General features: G+C 40.5%; 1 protein-coding gene across 1 annotated transcript; it reads right to left on the bottom strand.

The window, feature by feature from the left end:
- Positions 1-694: 694 nt before the first annotated feature.
- Positions 695-20,636, bottom strand: LOC114583461 (vomeronasal type-2 receptor 26-like). Its single transcript, XM_077918008.1, has 8 exons — positions 20,401-20,636; positions 19,605-19,896; positions 17,245-18,120; positions 15,851-16,078; positions 15,047-15,173; positions 7,334-8,229; positions 1,077-1,084; positions 695-1,004 (listed from the first exon to the last, which is right to left on the bottom strand). The coding sequence occupies exons 1-8, from the start codon at positions 20,634-20,636 to the stop codon at positions 695-697; spliced, it is 2,973 nt and encodes a 990-aa protein (XP_077774134.1).

Here is a 20,636-nt window from a genome sequence, read left to right as displayed (position 1 = left end):
GTACTTTTGATCTGTAAGTTTTGTAATGACTGTAGGGAGCGGTTGATTCTCTATCTACTAAGTGCTCTCTAAGGAAGATTTCCTGGGAAATCCTGAAGATCTCCATTAGATTGTATATTCTATTCTTCTCTGAGCACTGTAAACCAAATCATATAAAATATCAGTAAAATATAAAATACTGTACCAGCACTATTTAAAACAACTAAAATGAAATACTACAATGTAGCAGAATAGCACAATGCTGACACCACTATATAACACTCTGAAGTGACAAATGCCAGAACAATAGCAAGAAAAGAGTGTTTTCAATTAGCCTCTGAAAGTGAACAATGTTGAGTAACATCATACTTTGGGAAAGGACTATCTTAATTTTTAAGGGGAGGAACATTTTTTGTTAATGTGTTTTCAGCAATTTTTGCTTATGAATCCAGTGCACATGTCATATATTCAGTAGCTCACAGGAAGCTAGTGCAGTTCATTCAGGATTGATGTATATAAACCAGTCTAGGTGCCTCCTTTACAAACCTGGCAGCTTTAGAGAAACCTTCTATTACATCTATTAAACAGATACGGTCCCTTCTTACACACATTGTTGGATATGCATATTATGGCCCTTTTACTTTGTCCATTTCCCCACTCCATATTTATGAATCAGTAGATTCCTAATGCAAGGAAAGCGTGACATCTCTGTTTTTCAAAATCCATATTCTACCTGTGGAATCTTGAAAAGACCTAAGACGTTTGCCATGCACCAGGAGGTATCAGAGCTGCGTCCCCCAATGACTCCTATGACATTTTTCTGGATGCCACACCTGTAGTTGGGAACAAAGTGATGTGATTTAAAGAGCAGGTCCAGAGTGTTTCTGTAGGTCATCTTTGAATCATAATAGCTATCATAGATGTGGAAGCCGAGAGAGACATTGGGCAACATCCTGGGATTCTCGTTGATCTCATCAACAGCAAACACCAAGGCCAGGATTTGCTGGTAAAACTTTGTCAGCACCCTGCAAATGAAGTGAGGTTTTGTTTGATGGGAAAATTTAACAGTGCACAGAATCTAGATAGGAGAGACTCACCTTCCTCCCTATAAAGAGAGGATGAAGCCAGCAAAGTTTATTTACTTATTTGGGCAATCTAAGAATACTGTGTAATTAAAAAAGCTGTTGCATATTTCTTCATATCTTCAGCAACCTGTGTTTGTTTTTGCCACCTTGAAAATTTGGGTATCATCAAAAAAGTTCAGTACCATATTACTTGGCTATATGCTTTCCTATTTTTTATGCCATCACTTTTCTCTTTCTCCTACTCTCTTTTCTCTTTCTCTTTAAACAATTAGACTCAAAAAAGCTTATTGCTCATTGACAATATGCAGATAGCCTATATGCACAGAGATTTATAATAAAACCTCTCCACGCATTTAAAAAATAAAGTTCTAAAGCAATCTGCCCTTCATATCAATCAAAGTTATTTTCAGTCAGTTATAGCATATATGGAATAATTAAAATAATATTTATTAACGGTTACTTACAGTGGGGCATCAATGAAGTCCTGGGAAGGGTGATTCTTGAAGGAAACCTTGCGGACTATGTAATAAATATGAGATGCCATTGCACCAATGACCAGGTCACCTGGCTCATACCACTCGTGTGGAACATGAACAGGATTATTTGTTGCGCATTTAGCACTTTGTACTTGGGACACTATATTGGGGAGCAGCAGAAGCAGCAGGAGCAACATCCTGATGGCAAATACACTTGTGTGCATGGACTCCCCTGCTTCTCTCAACAGTATTATTCCTCTCCTCCACCTGATCTGAACAAGACAAATTGGGTGGCAGCCGACTCAGTCAAGTTGGTACTTTAATGGACATGTATCCACCTTCTTGTTAAGTTGAACACTGTCACAACAGAATGCCTTGGTTGCCAAATAAGATGAAGTGATTTGATATGAAAAAGGGAAACTGATAACTGATAAGTAACAGAGCCCAGCCTAGTCGTCTATGGAGCACAGAGGAGCTTATAATCATTTCAGGCTTGACTGTTGATTTTTTCCCCCACTGTGGCATTTGGCGGTTCAGTCAGGTAGATTGATTATTGTAATTTTAGTAATGATAGGGGAAAGAATCACTTGCAATGTGTTTTTGGATTCTATGCCCCATCAGCAGTAGGGGAACTGCCAAGATATTACTATTATTATTTTTTAAATATATATTTTTATTGATTTACCAATATTGTTCCAATAGTGACCTCAATATAACAATACCAATTTTATCTAATTAATGCAATTATGAATGCCAATTATTCAATTGTCAAATTATATGATTTAATTAAACTTTCCCCCTTGGTGCTAGATTTGATGGCTTCATTTTTCTTCATTAATTCTGTGGTCCACTATGTTACTAATTTCCATTGCACATATAATAATCTCTTAGATAATAGCTACAGTCTTGTGATTTCTATTTGTGTTGGTATATTAGGTAATTTATAAAGTTTGAAGTGAGGAAGTGTAATCCTTTTTCTTTCCTCCGTGTGACAATTTCCCCTCATGATGTTTTCCCGCCCATATATGGTGCTGTATCCTTCATTCCTGCAACTGTTGATGGTTCCCATCATGCCCTGGGAAAAGCGGTTATCCCACAGTTTCCAAAAGTCACTGCATCGCTTTGTCCTGTGATTTGGCTTCCAGTAAAAAAAGCAGTGTTCACCGTTTTTTTCCAGCCTAGGAGGAACGCTCTGAATCCAGACTCCCACTAGCTTATCCTAAAGAATCTATTGCTGCAGCTGGCAGACAGGAAGCTGGATCTGCCAATGTAATTATATTTGTAACATCACAAAATCATAGGCAAGGAATGAACCTACAAAGTCAGCAGGATTGAGTTGAGATGGCCCCATCCTTTCCCTACTTCCAAATTTGTTAGTACTGGGATATCCTTCACTCTCCCACCTATGTAACACTGATCAGACATGTTACAGATAGGTAGCCGTGTTGGTCTGCCATAGTCAAAACAAAAAAAATTCCTTCCAGTAGCACCTTAAAGACCAACTAAGTTAGTTCTTGGTATGAGCTTTCGTGTGCATGCACACTTCTTCAGATACACTGAAACAGAAGTTGCCAGATCCTTCTATATAGTGAGAAGGTGGGGAGGGGTATTACTCAGAAGGGTGGTGGGCTACCTTCTCACTATATAGAAGGATCTGGCAACTTCTGTTTCAGTGTATCTGAAGAAGTGTGCATGCACACAAAAGCTCATACCAAGAACTAACTTAGTTGGTCTTTAAGGTGCTACTGGAAGGATTTTTTTTTGTTTTGATCAGACATGGTTTGCCTTCACATTAACTGAATGGTGGCAGCAATTTTGGATACCATCCTTGCCTTATCAAAAAGTGGGGGCACTGGATTATAATATCAATAGACCAATGGGATATCAGATTCACAAAAGGCATGATGGAGAACAGCAACAACTTGGAAAAGATAGGTGCGACAAGCTCGGCACCTCAGTTACCGCTCACGCCCCATGTGCCCACTCTCACTTAAATATATTTCCGCCACTTCACCATACAACCTTTTACCCGAAGGCTTAAAAACAAAACCCAACTATCCTCAAATATCCTCAAATATCCTGTGGGGGATCTTTGTGAGGGGGATAACCAGTAAGTTAGAGTATCTAGCAGGTGTTCTTGAAATAAACAATGAAGACTCATTTTTTAAAAAAAGGTAGTATAATACAAGTGGAGAAACTCAGGCATATCTGTCAAGTGTCCCTTATTTGAAGGGACAGTCCCTTATTCCAGCGCCATGTCCTGCTGCTGTCCCTTATTGATGGATGTCCCTTAAAAAGGTAAAGGTACCCCTGCCCGTACGGGCCAGTCTTGACAGACTCTGGGGTTGTGCGCCCATCTCACTCAAGAGGCCGGGGGCCAGCACTGTCCGGAGACACTTCCGGGTCACGTGGCCAGCATGACAAAGCTGCATCTGGCGAGCCAGCACAGCACACGGAAACGCCGTTTACCTTCCCGCCAGTAAGCGGTCCCTATTTATCTACTTGCACCTGGGGTTGCTTTCGAACTGCTAGGTTGGCAGGCGCTGGGACCGAGCAACGGGAGCACACCCCACCGCGGGGATTCGAACCGCCGACCTTTCGATCGGCAAGCCCTAGGCGCTGAGGCTTTTACCCACAGCACCACCCGCACACCCATGTCCCTTAAATGATGGATCTCCCTTAAATGTCCCTTAAATGATGTCCCTTAAAATTTAAAGGAAGCAGCTCTTTTCCCTCCCTCCCTGCCGGCCAGGGAGGAGAAAGGCTCCAACTGTGTTGCTTGGCTGCATTGCTCACCCAATAAGGAGTCTAAGAACGACTGGGGGGTGCAGCTTGCATGCCTTGTGCTGATCAAATCGGCTGCATTCCCTGGGGACTCGCCTTTGCTCAGCGCTTCGCAGCGGAGAGGTGACGGTGGTTTTCCTTGAGGCTTCGTTTGGCTGCTGGCTGGGCTTTCTGCCTTTGGTTCAGAGGGGCTCAGAAGTTGATCATACCTGTGCTGAGTGCTCGGATTGGAATTGGATGGATATGTAATCGACGGCCCACTCACCCTTGCCGGCGAAAAGGTCTGTCTGGAGTGGGGGCACATGGTGGGGGAAAAGGAAAGGAGATCTCCTGTGGGGGGGGGAGGCTGTGTGTGTGTGGCTAGTTAATGCAAGCTGAGGGGTTTTTTGAATGCTGGACGCCATTTTGTTGCACGTGCTGCTGCGAACTATGCAGTGCAAAGCCAGGCCAGGGAGCCATCTTAAGTTAATGCTGCATAGGCCTTGTGGTGCATGTGATTCAGATTCTATTCAGTTGAACCTCTGGTAACAAAGTTGGTTGGACAGTGTTCTCGAAGCTACCAGCATGAGTTTGACCAGACTGCAGGAGGATAGGAAGACTGGAGTGCCTGGAAGAGGTGAGGCTGCAGGTCCCTTATTTTGGCTGCTGGTCCGTTATTTTCAAGGCTGCTGGTCCCTTATTTTCAAATCTGTAAGTTGACAGCTATGCTTAGGTTACTTCTTTAATAATAATACGCTAGTTCACATTAATTCACTTTCAGAGGTTTCGGCTTTATAGTTCAGTTCTTTTCTAAGGCGGTACTTTCATTCAGTTACCCACCCCTTTCACAAATCCAACTCCTAATGTACTTTCAGTAATAGTCTTAAGGGCTCACCACACACCCCCTTCCTTCACTGGGTTTTGGAAGTCTCCTTTCCTCAGAAGAGTCTCTCCCCTCCAGATTGGTTTGAGACCTAAGTAGACTCATCTCTTTCAACCCCTCCTTCTCTTGTATCACCCTCAGTCTCCCAGCAAGATTTGGTCCTATTACTCCTGCACGACAATACACTCAGTCCTTCACTGTACACTCAGAGTGGATGTTTTATTCCAGAACCAACTCTCCCTCCTCCACCCTCCTATCTCCCTAATTCCTAACCTCTCCAGCCTCCCTCCTCAACCACCTCAACTCAGCTCCCCTCTTAACCACACTCTAACTCCATCTCCCTCAAAATCCGCTCCTTTTAAACTCTCCCTCCTGGAACCACAGCCAATCAGAGGCTGCCGCTCTTTAACCATTTGCTGGCAGGAGAAAAAAAGTAAAAAGAAATACTTGTGGAACCAACTTTTCCGTCACAATAGACACAACATTTTACAAGGATTGGAAGAGACACCACGGACAGAATAATTGCCACACACAGGAAGAACAAGGATATAGTTTGAGTGCCTCATTTGTAGTTCTATGAATCATTTCATGTGTCAACACAAATAGAAGTTATTAATATTGCAGTTGTTGCATAAAGGATTATTATTTTGACCGAAATATAATAGAAATTAATAAGATTTTGGAATGTAGAAATAAAGGAAATCATCTAGCATGTGCGGGGGCACTTAAATTATATGATTCGGTATTTGACTGATTAGTATTAGTCTTACAATTTGGTATTGTTTTAATGACGCTATTATTGGATGGTAATTGAAAATAAATAAAAATTATTATAACAGAAATAGACTAAATAGACTTTAGAATCATCTTTAGAAACAACACATCTGTATTCTTAAAGATGGGCTTACTTGAGATATTCTCTGCCACCACTCTTTAAAACTGGTTAGAACTATAATTCAGAAAAAAAAGGTTTGTCCTATTGTTGTTGTTTAGTCGTTTAGTCGTGTCCGACACTTCGTGACCCCATGGACCAAAGCACCTGTTCCAGGCACTCCTGTCTTATACTGCCTCCCGCAGTTTGGTCAAACTCATGCTGGTAGCTTCGAGAACACTGTCCAACCATCTCATCCTCTGTTGTCCCCTTCTCCTTGTGCCCTCCATCTTTCCAAAAATTAGGGTCTTTTCTAGGGAGTCTTCTCTTCTCATGAGGTGGCCAAAGTCTTGGAGCCTCAGCTTCACGATCTGTCCTTCCAGTGAGCACTCAGGGCTGATGTCCTTAAGAATGGGTAGGTTTGATCTTCTTGCAGTTCATGGGACTCTCTCTCCTCCAGCAGCATAATTCAAAAGCATCAATTCTTCGTCGATCAGCCTTCTTTATGGTCCAGCTCTCACTTCCATACATCACTACTGGGAAAACCATAGCTTTTACTATAGGGACCATTGTTGGCAAGGTGATGTCTCTACTTTTTAAGATGCTTTTAAGATGTTTGTCCTATTAGTGTTAGTAATATCCAGTGTGTTTTCCTCCACATATTGTTGCATATCTCTGATACTTTTCTTTCTTAAAACTATTTAAAAAACAAGGGAAATGGGTGTTTTAAACTTCTCCTTCTTCTATTCCTCAGCTGCCTTGTGGGTGAGATATAAAGAATGTAGAGCCCTTAACTATTTCACAATGTTTTTTGTTCATCACCCAAGATGAATTTGCAGCTTCCATGAAGTACCTAAATCAGGTGAGGGCAGGCAATGTGCCTCAAATCCTCAGTGAGTTAGGGAATTTCTCTGCATGCAAAGACAGGATATAGCAGATGAGAGCAAAAGTGGGCCCAGTGCTCAAAAAGGTGGCTACTGAAGGTGCTGTAGAGAGAAATGAGGGGTAGATGGTCTCGTAAACCTAGGAAGGGAGCCCACCTAGGAGAAGGAAATTTTGAACCTAAACCTCCATTGCTTTACAGCATTACTCATTTGGGAAAATGGCTTTGGGACTAGAACCTGAGGAAAAATCTTTACCCATTGCCTTTGGGACATCTTTGGCAGACAAAACAGTTAAGGAGCAAACTCTACACATATCCAGAGCAGGGATACCAGCCAGCAAGTCCATGTATTCTAAGACCCAACAGAACCACAAATTCCACTGTCATTTATACCTTTCTTTGTGTTAGCTGCTCTCTATTGTTCAGGTCAGGCCTCACCACAATAATGTAGCATTTAGGGCAAAAAATGCAGGCCAGTAACCCAGCACCAGAAGCAAAGATGGAGAAGATCTCCACAGCCACCATGTATTTTCCTCTGGTGCTCTGGTAGGTTGGAATGAAGGAGAGCCAAACGCTGCAGAAGACCAGCATGCTGAAGGTGATGAACTTGGCTTCGTTGAAAGTGTCAGGCAACTTCCTGGCTAAGAAGGCCACCGTGAAGCTGATAGTAGCCAGGAATCCCATGTAGCCCAAAACACAATAGAACATGAGGACTGACCCTTCATTACAAAGAAATATGATTTCTTCAGGCATTGAGTCCATGTCCACATCTGGGAATGGGGGAGAGGTTGCCAGCCAGAGGACACAGATTCCTACTTGAACAATGGAGCAGGAAAAGACAATGGAATAAGCCAGTTCTTTGCCTACCCATTTCCTCATATTGGATCCTGGTTTGGTAGCCATGAATGCCAAAACCACCAATATGGTTTTGGCTAAGATGCTGGAGAGGGCCACAGAGAAGACAATGCCAAAAGCAGTTTGTCGTAGAAGGCAAGTCACCATATTAGGTTTTCCGATAAACAACAAAGAAGAGAGGAAACACAAGAGGAGGGAGATAAGGAGACCATAGGTGAGGCTTCGGTTGTTGGCTTTGACTATGGCTGTATCGTGATGCTTAATGAAGATGCTGAGCACCAGAATTGTGATCAGAGAGAATAGAAGCACAGAGGAAGTTGAAACAATGGCCAAGGTTTCATCAAAGGCTAGGAAGTTTGGAATCTTAGGAATGCAAAGATCCTGGCCGTTGTTTGGATACTGATCTGCTGGGCAACTGACACATGTTTCCATGTCTGAAAATACACAAACAATGTGTGACAATTTGAAGTAACCAAAAGTATTCTTAAGAAGTTCACATCACTAGTCCATTTAGCATAGTGTTTTCTACGTCAGAATGTATACGAGTTTCAAGCCTAAATGCTTTTGTACTAGGTGTATCAAAAATAAAACGTGTATCTATTCTGGAAATTTCTACATGGGTGACATCTTTTTTTCCTTTATTGTCCCCCTGCTTTTTCTTAGAGCCACATAAACAGTACAACAAAATGAGAAATACATTTCAGCTGAAATTTTTGGATCTCAGAAAAGTGAATTTGATAATACTTTCACCCCATTGTCAAACAACCTAATTCTTAGAGGAGAAAACACCACTTTTATTCCACCTTAATTTTGTCGAAGTTGGAAGTAAAATATATTAGCTTCCACTAAAAAAAGAAATCTTCAAGATGCTTTAAAGATTAAAATATATTGACTTCCGGTGGCGGCGCGAACGGCAATGGCGGTCCTCTTTGCCTTGTAAAGGGGAAGCTCCGAAGAAACGGGTCGTCCGCTACGGCGAAGCGGAGACCCTTGCTGAAAAACCACAGGCAGCGATAGCCTGTGGCCGTGGGACTCGGCGGGCACCATCTGCGCCCCCTGAAACGCCGAAGGAACCCCATAAGGGGCTCCGGAGCGTGAAAGGGCTGGCGCGGTGCTGTGAGTCGACCACTCTTTCTGTGGAGTGAAGCTGCAAAGCTGCTGTCGGTGAGTGCTGACCCTTTTCCTGGGAACATTCGGCTATAAAACAACACCCCGTGAGTAGGTGAAACTTACTGAATTTGGGACTAAATTTACTTAAGATTTGGCTGAAGCGGGAGACGCAACCAGGAAGTCCGTCTCCCGGTACTGTTTAAAGATTCAAAGCAAACTCTCTAATGCTTTTGAAGCTGTGATTTTAAAAGGAACTAACCCGTGCATCAATTGAACTGATTTTGCTTTGATATCTGTGGATTTTATTTTCTTATTTGTGGATGTTTTTTTACCTCTTCCTCTGTGGATTTACAAAATTGACCAAGAAACCCTGGCAGTCGGGCTGCCAGACTACTAGAACTGTCAGACTGTTGGACTTTGTTACATTGGACTGCTACATTGGATTGCTATTGAACTGCTACATTGAATCTGGCACTCTTTAGAGACATTGTAAGTACCTTAAAGATTAACTCTGCAAAGGTTAAAGGATTTGGAGGACTTTTGGGACTTTGAGGCTGTTTGATACTGTTATCAACTTTTTAAGGGACTTGGAGTAACTTGAAAAAATTCTGCATGAACAACAACTTTTTTTTCCTCCCCTTAAGATACATTTAAACTCCCTCTAGAGGAACTTTGGAAACTTACAACTACTGGGTTTTTTTTCTTCTTATCTGTGGACTTGTGGATTCCCATGGGAATTGCTAACAGGGAGACTGACCTTGACGCATAGACAGAAGTGGGATGAGTGGGACTGGGAGAACAAGATCAGCTAAAGCCAAAGCACAACAACCTACTATAATCTCACAGCTGCGCAGATCTTCTGTTCCCATTGTTTCTGTGGCACAAGAGGAAGAAGCAGAGCAAGCTAGGCTGGAAGGAATGGCCACAGGTGGGGACTCAGCTTCGATACTAGATAAAATTTTTGAAAAGCTGGAAGGCCTGAGTAAGCAAGTGGCTGAACAATCATCTAAAATTGACCAAAACACAGTCAGTGTTAACAATCTGACTCAACAAGTTAGTTTAAATGCACGATCAATTGGGAAACTATTGGAAGCCACTACAGAAAACCGTAAAGTAGCGGAAGAGGCCAAACAGAAAGCTGAGGCTGTACAGGAGGAAATAAAACCTATGCGCAAGCAGATTGGCGAACACCAGGCATACCTGTCTATGATAGAATTAAAAAGTAAGGAAAATAACTTGAGATTGAGATCAGTTCCAGAACTTGAAAAAGGAGATTTAATTGAATATTTGACAAAAGAATTTACAGAATTTTGGTCTTTGGAAGAAGACAAAGACTTTAAAATTGTAAGTGCATTCAGACTTGGGAAAGGAGGGAAGAAGGTTAAATTTAGGGACTGATCTCTCTTAGAACGAAGACAGAAAGAGACAAGATACTGAGTGCACACTTTCAAAAGACCCTTGTAATTCAGGATTTGAGAGTGGAAATCTACAAGGACATCCCGAAACACTTACTGGATCTTAGATCTAGCTACGGAGACTTGGTGAAACTATTGAGAAGTAACAGAATTGTTTTCAGGTGGGAGTTCCCCCAGGGACTATCCTTTACCTTTAGGGGGAAGAAAGTTAAAATCAAGACAGTTGAAGACAAGAAAAAATTTTTGAGTGACTACGGAGAAGACCTTCAGAAAGGGATTGAAGGGGAACCAGGAGCCTCAGGATCTGGACCGTTAAGTTTGATACCTACACCTTTGGGTACTGATGAGCTGGAAGTGATACCACCACCACCGAAGGTATAGAACTGCTCAACATGTCTCTGCAACTTCTAAGTTGGAATATTCATGGTTTTAACTCCCCAGAGAAAAGAAGGAAGATTTTTCATTTATTAAAAAAGGAACAATTGGACATTATCTGCTTACAGGAAACGCATGTGATTAGGCTTCACAGGAAAGTGCTAATTAACAAGAGACTAGGCCAAGAATTTATTTCATCCGACAGAGTGAAGAAGAGAGGAGTTGTGATTTATGCAAAAGAAGGCCTATCACCAAAACTTCTTTTTAAAGATGAGCAAGGAAGAATTTTGGCAATTGAAATTCAAATACAAGGGGAAAAATTCCTGATTTTGGGGATTTACGCACCAAATGAGGGGAAATCGGAATTCTACAAGAAGATGCATGAAACAATGTTGGACTATATGGACTATAATAACGTCATTATGATGGGCGATATGAATGGGGTGGTATCTACGAACATGGACAAAGCGCAAAGTCAAAGTATGACAAAAGAGGGCAGACTACCAAAGACCTTTTTTGAATTAACTGACAATATGGATTTGATTGATATCTGGAGAACAAAGAACCCCTTAGGAAGAGAGGGGACATTCTTCTCTGAAGCCAAAATGACATGGACAAGAATCGACCAAATATGGATAACTAGAGGACTGGCACCTAAGACCAGAAAGGTGGAAATCTGCCCAAAAACCTGCTCCGACCATAATGCAGTAAAGATGGAAATGAAACTAACTCCAACTGGTTCCTTCAGATGGAAGATGAATGACACCTTATTAAGAGATCAGGAGATTGTTAAGAAGGCCCAAAAGAATTTGAGTGACTATTTTGAAATAAATTTGAAAACTACAGTTGAAAAAAGAGTAATCTGGGATGCAAGTAAAGCGGTCATGAGGGGGTTTCTGATACAACAGAATGCGATAAAAAAAAGAGCTCAGAATGAGAAAAAAGATAAGATCTTGGAGAAAATAAAAGAAGGAGAGAAAAAATTAAGATCGAAACCAAAGTCACAGGAGATCCTGAGAGAAATTAAACTCTATCAAGCACAATATACAAAATTGATAAACCAGGAAGTTGAATGGAAAATTAAACAAATGAGACAAAGGACTTTTGAATCGGCAAATAAATGCGGAAAACTGCTAGCATGGCAGTTGAAAAAAAGACAGAAGTTGAACACGGTTACTAACTTAGAGATTGAAGGGAGAAACATTCAGAACCCTGTGGAGATCAGAAAATGCTTCCAGAGATACTTTAAACAACTTTATACCCAAGGGCCGCAAAAAGAGACTGAGATAGATCAATTTTTAAGAAACAACGGATTACCAAAACTATCTCAAGAAAATAAGACAATATTGAATTATAAAATAACAGAACAAGAGATTGAAGGTGCCATTCAGAACATGCAATTGGGCAAATCTCCAGGGCCGGATGGGCTAACCTCCAAGTATTATAAGACTTTGAAAGACTATTTGATCCAACCACTGAAGGAGGTCTGCAACGAGATTATGGAGGGGAAGAAGGCACCGGAGTCGTGGAAAGAAGCTTTCATCACACTTATACCTAAATCTGAAACTGAAAAGACGCAACTTAAGAACTACCGTCCCATTTCCCTTTTAAACGTGGATTACAAAATTTTTGCAGATATTCTAGCTAATAGATTTTAAAAAGTGTTAAATGAAGTGATTCACAAAGACCAGGCAGGCTTTCTCCCAGGCAGACATTTGTCTGATAATACAAGGAACATCATTGACATTTTGGAATTATTGCAAATGAACACTAATACAAAAGCAGTGTTGATCTTTATTGATGCGGAGAAGGCCTTTGACAATATTTCATGGAATTTTATGAAGAAAAATCTTAAAGGGATGGGAGTGGGACCGGGGGTTTGAAAATGGCATAGATGCAATTTACTCAGAACAAAAGGCAAAATTGATAGTTAATAATGTGGTGTCAGAAGAGTTTAAAATTGAGAAAGGAACACGACAGGGTTGCCCTATCTCTCCATTGTTATTTATTTCGGTCCTGGAGGTGCTCTTGAACATGATCAGAAGGGACCGGTTGATTGAAGGAATTCAGGTCGGAGCTAAACAATACAAACTCAAGGCCTTTGCAGATGACCTGGTTTTGACATTACAGGAGCCAGAATCTAGTACGAAAAGGGTTTTAGAACTGATTCAAGAATTTGGTTGGGTGGCGGGATTTAAACTGAACAAGCAGAAAACTAAGGTTTTGGGGAAAAACTTGACAACTTTGGAGAAAGAAAGGTTTCAGAAGGAGACAGAGTTAAATGTGGTTAAAAAGGTGAAATATCTAGGGGTAAATATGACTGCTAAAAACTTGAATTTATTCAAAGATAACTATGAAAAATGTTGGTCAGAAATTAAAAAGGATCTAGAAATTTGGTCAAAATTGAAGCTTTCCTTGCTGGGTCGAATTGCTGCTATAAAGATGAATGTATTGCCAAAAATGCTGTTTTTGTTTCAGACTTTGCAGATTGTGGACAAGATGGATTGTTTCAAAAGGTGGCAGAGAGATATCTCTAGGTTTGTCTGGCAGGGCAAAAAGCCCAGAATAAAATTTAAAATATTAACTGATGCTAAAGAAAGAGGGGGGTTTGGCCTGCCAGACATGAAACTGTATTATGAATCAGCAGCTTTCTGCTGGTTGAAAGACTGGCTACTTCTAGAGAACACTGATACTTTGGATTTGGAAGGGTTCAACAATGTGTTCGGGTGGCATGCATATCTGTGGTACGACAAGGTTAAAGCTCATAAAGCATTCAAGAACCATATTGTCAGGAAAGCAGTGTTTAATGTCTGGACAAGATACAAAGATTTAAAATAAGACCCCAAGGTGGTTGTCACCAATGGAAGCTAAGGCTCAGAAAAGACTCAACATGGAGGCCAACTGGCCAAAATATTGGGAGATATTAGAAAAAGATGGAGACACATGGAGATTGCAGAGTTTTGAGAAATTAAAGGATAAAGTGCGAGATTGGTTACACTATTGTCAGATTAGGGAGGTATTTAATATGGATAAAAAAACAGGCTTCCAGGTGGAAAAATCGAAACTAGAAACAGAACTGTTAGAACCTAAAATTAAGGTACTTTCAAGAATGTATAACTTGCTGTTAAAATGGAACACTCAGGATGAAACGGTCAAATCAGCTATGATAAAGTGGGCTCAGGACATTGGTTACAATATTATGTTTGCTGACTGGGAACGGTTATGGACCACTGGTGTGAAATTCACGGCATGTAATGCCCTGAAAGAAAATATTATGAAAATGATATACAGGTGGTACATGACCCCAGTCAAGCTTGCAAAAATATACCATTTGTCGGATAATAAGTGTTGGAAATGTAAAGAAACTGAGGGAACATTCTTTCACCTTTGGTGGACGTGCCCAAGGGTCAAGGCTTTCTGGGAAATGATATATAATGAATTGAAAAAGGTATTTAAATATACCTTCCCTAAGAAACCAGAGGCCTTCCTTTTGGGCATTGTTGGCCAAATGGTGCCAAAGAAGGACAGAACTTTCTTTATGTATGCAACAACAGCAGCAAGAATACTCATCGCAAAACACTGGAAGACACAAGATTTGCCTACTCTGGAAGAATGGCAGATGCAACTGATAGATTATATGGAATTGGCAGAAATGACTGGCAGAATCCGAGACCTGGGAGAAGAGCTAGTGGAAGAGGACTGGAAGAAATTTAAGGACTACTTGCAAAAGTATTGTAAACTGTATTAATGTTAGAATGATGCAGGATATAAAGATAATATGGCATTAGTGACATAGCTGAAAGGAGTACGCAAAAACTGGTTTATATGAATAATATTATGTCAAACTCAAATAACTGATAACAAAGGGAAAAATTGGAGACATAATAGTTGAAATGTATAACATAAAATAAGATTTGAAAGAAGGTGAAGCATTGCTGAATAAGATTTTGTAAAAGGGAACACAGAAAAGGGAGATGTGAGGGAGTCTGGAAAGAGGGTTATGAAAATAATATTTAAGAAATTGATTTTTTTTAAATGTCCTTTTTATGTCTTTTTTCTTCTATTTTGTATGGAGGGTTTTCTACTGCACTTTTTTTCTTTTTTGGGGTTTTTTTTTTTGGTTGATTGTGATGGTGTTTTTCCTTTTTTTTGGTTGTGAATGTGAAGTTTGTTTTATTGTTTAAAACTTTAATAGATATCTTTTTTTAAAAAAAAAAAAGATTAAAATATATTTTAAACAATGAGAAGAACACATCTGTTAATTTAAGCCTTCTCTCCTGCAGCAGTTTAATGTCAACAAAATTGCCAGGAGCCCAGAGCTTCTGCAGTATCTTAAGATGTCATCTCTAACCTTTCTCATTTGAAATCATTCCTTCTGGACATGGATCACAATCATAGCAGCAAAACTTCTCCCCCTCCTTCTTTTTCTTCCCGTAACCAGGATGGCAGTTGGCATTACATACAGAAAGCGGTGGCACCTATGCAAAGAGATAGGAAGAGTTTAATATTATGATATTGTTTTGGGGAATTTATCAAGTATCCAATATCAGGTGATTTAATAGTAAATAGGAGGACTAATAGTGTGACATGATCCGTAGGTACACAAGTGGCACATACAGTGGGGTAAAAAGCTGCTGTTCTAAGAATCATACAAACCTAAGAAGATTCCTGGACCATCCAGCCTTACAGCTGTGTTAGAATTCAGTGTGATTTCACCCCTGGCTTGGCCTTTTGATGGAGTCACCACCTAACAGCATTTGCTTCAAGGAGTCCACATGGTGTTCCTTTGTGTGGCACAAGGAATTAAAGGTAAACCATTATAGTGGTTCTGCTCCTACCTGCAGGGTCAGTACAAGAAACTAGCAATAGGAAATCATTCCATGACTTTTGGGTAGTGGTTTCCTGTTAGGCCACCTCCTGTCTCAGAGAGAAATGCTTTCGGTTCCTAAGCCTGACCTGTTCTGGGAGGAGTTGCATTCCATTTGAAGCAAGAGGTCTGGGAGCACTCCTCTATTCTAACTCATCACTAGTCTGAAGTGGTTTCAAGTGCTAGTGAATTTCAAAATGAATAATGTGTGAAGTGCTTTTGTTACACCCCATTTTGTGGATAACCACAAATTCTGGGTTTTCAGGAACTGTGCCATTATTTCCATACCTTAGTGAAGCGTCTGTGCCATTTGATTCTGTCTTCAATAATGGTGAGCTCTTTGCCCAGAGGGGCCTGAGGATCCAAACTTCCCACTTTGACCCTGATATAGGAATTATTTGGGAAAGTGACCAAGTTGGTAATATCAAAGCCAGCTGCTAACTCTCCATATTCATTTAATGCAATTTCATCCCCAGCACTGTTGTTGAATGTGATTCTCTGCAGGAATGAGTGGAGCTAAGTGGAAAGAGCATCAAAGTTAAATGCTTCAGTTCACAATGGAGAGCATCCATATTTTAGTTGCACATACAGGAGGAGTTAGGAAATCATGAATCAGTGCCAATTCAACATTCAACAGACTTGAATAAAGATATTATGGAGAGCTGAGACCATAGACCTGCTTGCTCGAGACGTTTGTCAAAATCCAAGAAAGGGAAGTAATTTCAGAAGTCATGTAAGAGAAGAGATGGGAGCTTATGTTCTCAAAGGAGAGCAATGCAACATGAGAACATCGGACTGGACCTTTGCATAGTTTATAGAGTGGATTTGAGCACGGTTGGATGTTGGATGCACAGGAGTGATAGGGAGCTGCAGCTGGGGAACCTGAAAGGGACACCCCAAGGAAAGGAGGCTCAGAGCCAGGGGATTGGTTTTGGGATGACAAGGAGTGGTCAGTGGGAGAAGAGGGAGCAGACTGGGAGGAAGAGGTGTCAGAAGCAGAAAAGGCAACAGGGTTAAGGGAACAGGAAGAGGCAGTGGCAGACTGAAATCCATACTCAGAGGCAGAAGAGGAGAAGGGAGAAAAGCAGGGTCTAAGAGACAGTGATCACACAATTGCTAGCCTCTTCTGGGGACCTACCAGGGAGGCTTCAGGCCCCAGAAACCCCTGGCGGTGGGCATAGAGGGAAAGATGAGGAGTTGGTGATGGGGCCTTCCAAGACGTGCCCAGGTAGAGGCAGCTCCCTGATGGGCTGCTCTTCTCTTTTCTCTTTCATATGAGGATCCCTGCAAAAGCCAGTGCCTGGGATTGGGGTCCTGGTTGTACTCCCTCAGAATTAAGTGCCTGGGGCCCCCAACCTTACATCACTGGGTAACTCGAGACACAGAGAGAATTGGGGAGGGATGTGGATAGAAAATGGAGGGGTTTTGCAGTGTGGAGAAGGTGGTTGGCACAGCTTCAGTTACGTGTAGTTTTTTGTAGTCTGTTGCTTCTGAAAGCCTGTGTCATCTAAAGTCTGTTTAGTATCATTATAGGAAATATTCTAATTCCCATCTTTGATAAAATTACTAAAGTTTTATTTTTTAATTTCTTAAGTTTTAGTCTTTTATTTCTTTACTGAAAAGTAAATGCCTACTCACAAAATGTAACAATGCAGTGAATGCTTTGTAAGAGGGAACAATACCTGCCAAGGATCTACATATTGAGGAGAGAGTTTTCCCTTAGCACCTCTTCTGTTGCGGATGGTTCCAGCCAAGTGCATGCTATTTAAGGCATGTGCCAAAGCATAGACAGCATTATAGATACTGTAGCTGTGGCCAGTCATGCTCATTTCAAAAAATGGTGCAGGGAGACTCTCCAGCATCTCCTCTCCAGTACACATGGTTGGTGAGACAGTGGAATTTGAAAGTGAACAACTGAATGCATCTTCCCAGAAATCTTGGAAAAAACCATCTGTCTCTGTCCAATGAGGATATACACTCCGAAGAAAGTCTTTAAAGTTGTGAATCTCCTTGGAGTGAATTGCAAAGGAGATAGCACCATGGAACATTCGTATAATAACATTAATTCTTTTTTGAAGGCTATATAATATGAAATCAATTTGGGTAGTTGTAATCCATACTTTTCCTTCACTTGACTTCTTTTGGGGAAATAGTAGCTGAGTAAACTCCATTGTGATTAAAGCAGCTGACAACCATATACTAAATCTACTTTCTCCATATACCAGAACTGCATTGGCTCTGCTGGTTGTGAAAGCTGGTAACAAAATCCTTGAGTCCTCCAGCATTTCTAGTTTGTTGCTGTTATAATTCATATTGAATTTAAGTCTTTCTGTAAATGCCGAACAGATTCCATTCTTGAAAAGCATTGGCTCAATTGTCTGTAAGAAACGTTCTCCAGCTTCATTAGCTGGAGTGATGAGCCCAACCCATTTCCATCTGAAATGCAGAAGTAACTGGATAATTCCCTGATACTGAAGGTCTTCATTGGGGACCATGCAGTAAAAGGAAGGGAACTTGGTTCCATAATTTATGGGTGGTTCAAATGAACCATATGAAATCTGGAAAAGCAAAAGCCAAACGTTTCCAAGTGGAAAAAAGAAATCATGATATCCCAAAATATTTGTATATAAACACACACACACACACACTGAATATATATCCCAAATGTACCAAATTACATAGAAAAACAGATATAATCTTGCTCTTGGTTTCTGTAGATATTTATTGTTATTATTATGGCACCATCCCAGCTATATAATTGTACACACTGATTGTCTCCAAGTAGAGAGGAGCATTGATCATCGTTCGTGTTAATATCCTAAATGGAAGACTCAACAAAAGTCCAAAGTGGAGGTGGATCATGTACTTTTGCTCTGTAACCTTTATAGTGATTGTAGGGAGTGGTTGATTCTCTATCTATTGATATTTATTATTAATATTATGGCATCATCACAGCTTCATTCTTGTACACTTTGATTGTAACTAAGAATAGGAGAGCATTTATCATGGCTCATGTTTATATACTAAGTGGATGATTAAGCAAAACTCCAAGGTGGAAGTGGAGTGATAGAAATTGTTGATTATGTACTTTTGCTCTGTAACCTTTGTAATGTTTGTAGGAAGCCATTGATTCTCTATCTACTAAGTACTCTCTCAGGAAGTTTTCCTGGGAAATCCTGAAGAGCTCCATTAGATTGTACAGTGGTACCTCGGGTTAAGTACTTAATTCGTTCTGGAGGTACATTCTTAACCTGAAACTGTTCTTAACCTGAAGTACCACTTTAGCTAATGGGGCCTCCTGCTTCTGCTGCGCCGCCTCTGCATGATTTCTGTTCTCATCCTGAAGCAAAGTTCTTAACCTGAAGCACTATTTCTGGGATAGTGGAGTCTGTAACCTGAAGCATATGTAACCTAAAGCGTATGTAACCCGAGGTACCACTGTATATGCTATTCTTCTCCGAGCACTATAAACCAAATTAGTAAATCAGTAAAATACAAAATACTGTACCAACACTATTTAAAACAACTAAAATGAAATACCACAATGTAGCAGAATAGCACAATGCTGACACCACTATATAACGCTCTGAAGTGACAGATGACAAATGCCAGAATAAAGCAAGAAAACAGTGTTTCCAATTAGCCTCTGAAAGTGAACAATGTTGAGTAACATCATACTTTGGGAAAGGACTGTCTTGATTTTTAAGAGGAGGAACATTTTTAGTTAATGTATTCTCAGCAATTTTTGCTTATGAATCCAATGCCAATGTCATATATTGAGTAGCTCACAGGAAGCTAGTGCAGTGCGTTCAGGATTGATGTATATGAACCAGTCTAGGTGCCTCCTTTACAAACCTGGCAGCTTTAGAGAAACCTTCTATTACATCTATTAAACAGATACGGTCCCTTCTTACACACATTGTTGGATATGCATATTATGGCCCTTTTACTTTGTCTATTTCCCCACTCCATATTTATGAATCAGTAGATTCCTAATGCAAGTAAAGTATGAAATCTCTGTTTTTCAAAATCCATATTCTACCTGTGGAATCTTGAAAGGACCTAAGACGTTTGCCATGCACCAGGAGGTATCAGAGCTGAGTCCCCCAATGACTCCTATGACATTTTTCTGGATGCCACACCTGTAGTTGGGAACAAAGTGATGTGATTTAAAGATCAGGTCCAGAGTGTTTCGGTAGGTCATCTTTGAATCATAATAGCTATCATAGATGTGGAAGCCGAGAGAGACATTGGGCAACATCCTGGGATTCTCGTTGATCTCATCAACAGCAAACACCAAGGCCAGGATTTGCTGGTAGAACTTTGTCAACACCCTGCAAATGAAGTGAGATTTTGTTTGATGGGAAAATTAAACAGTGCACAGAATCTAGATAGGAGAGACTCACCTGCCTCCCTATAAAGAGAGGATGAAGCCAGCAAAGTTTATTTACTTATTTGGGCAATCTAAGAATACTGTGTAATTTTCAAAGCTGTTGCATATTTCTTCATATCTTCAGCAACCTGTGTTTGTTTTTGCCACCTTGAAAATTTGGGTATCATCAAAAAAGTTAAGTACCATGCTACTTGGCTATATGCTTTCCTATTTTTTATGCCATCACTTTTCTGTTTCTCTTTAAACAATTAGACTCAAAAAAACTTATTGTTCATTGACAATATGCAATATGCAATATTCTAATAAAACCTCTCCACATATTAAAAAATAAAGTTCTAAAGCAATCCCCCCTTCAAATAAATCAAAGTTATTTTCTGTCCGATTTAGCATATAAGAATAATTAAAATTAAAATAATTAAAATAATATTAATTACCAGTTACTTACAGTGGGGCATCAATGAAGTCCTGGGAAGGGTGTTTCTTGAAGGAAACCTTGCGGACTATGTAATAAATATGAGATGCTATTGCACCAATGACCAGGTCACCTGGCTCATACCACTCGTGTGGAACATGAACAGGATGATTTGTTGCGCATTTAGCACTTTGTCCTTGGGACACTATATTGGGGAGCAGCAGAAGCAGCAGGAGCAACATCCTGATGGCAAATACCCTTGTGGGCAT

The sequence above is a fragment of the Podarcis muralis genome, chromosome 13 (assembly GCF_964188315.1).
Source record: "Podarcis muralis chromosome 13, rPodMur119.hap1.1, whole genome shotgun sequence".
NCBI classification, from domain to species: Eukaryota; Metazoa; Chordata; class Lepidosauria; order Squamata; family Lacertidae; genus Podarcis; species Podarcis muralis.
Note: the sequence above shows the minus strand (reverse complement) of the source record. Positions and strands in the feature narration are given on the sequence as shown.

What these genes read in the sequence shown, in the direction of transcription:
- LOC114583461 (XM_077918008.1), bottom strand. Translation starts at nt 20,636, where the DNA reads ATGCCCACAAGGGTATTTGCCATCAGGATGTTGCTCCTGCTGCTTCTG. An exon ending in GACTTCATTGATGCCCCACT is followed by an intron (nt 19,897 to 20,400) that starts GTAAGTAACTGG and finishes CTTCATTTGCAG; the next exon opens with GGTGTTGACAAAGTTCTACC. An exon ending in GTCCTTTCAAGATTCCACAG is followed by an intron (nt 18,121 to 19,604) that starts GTAGAATATGGA and finishes TTGCTTTTCCAG; the next exon opens with ATTTCATATGGTTCATTTGA.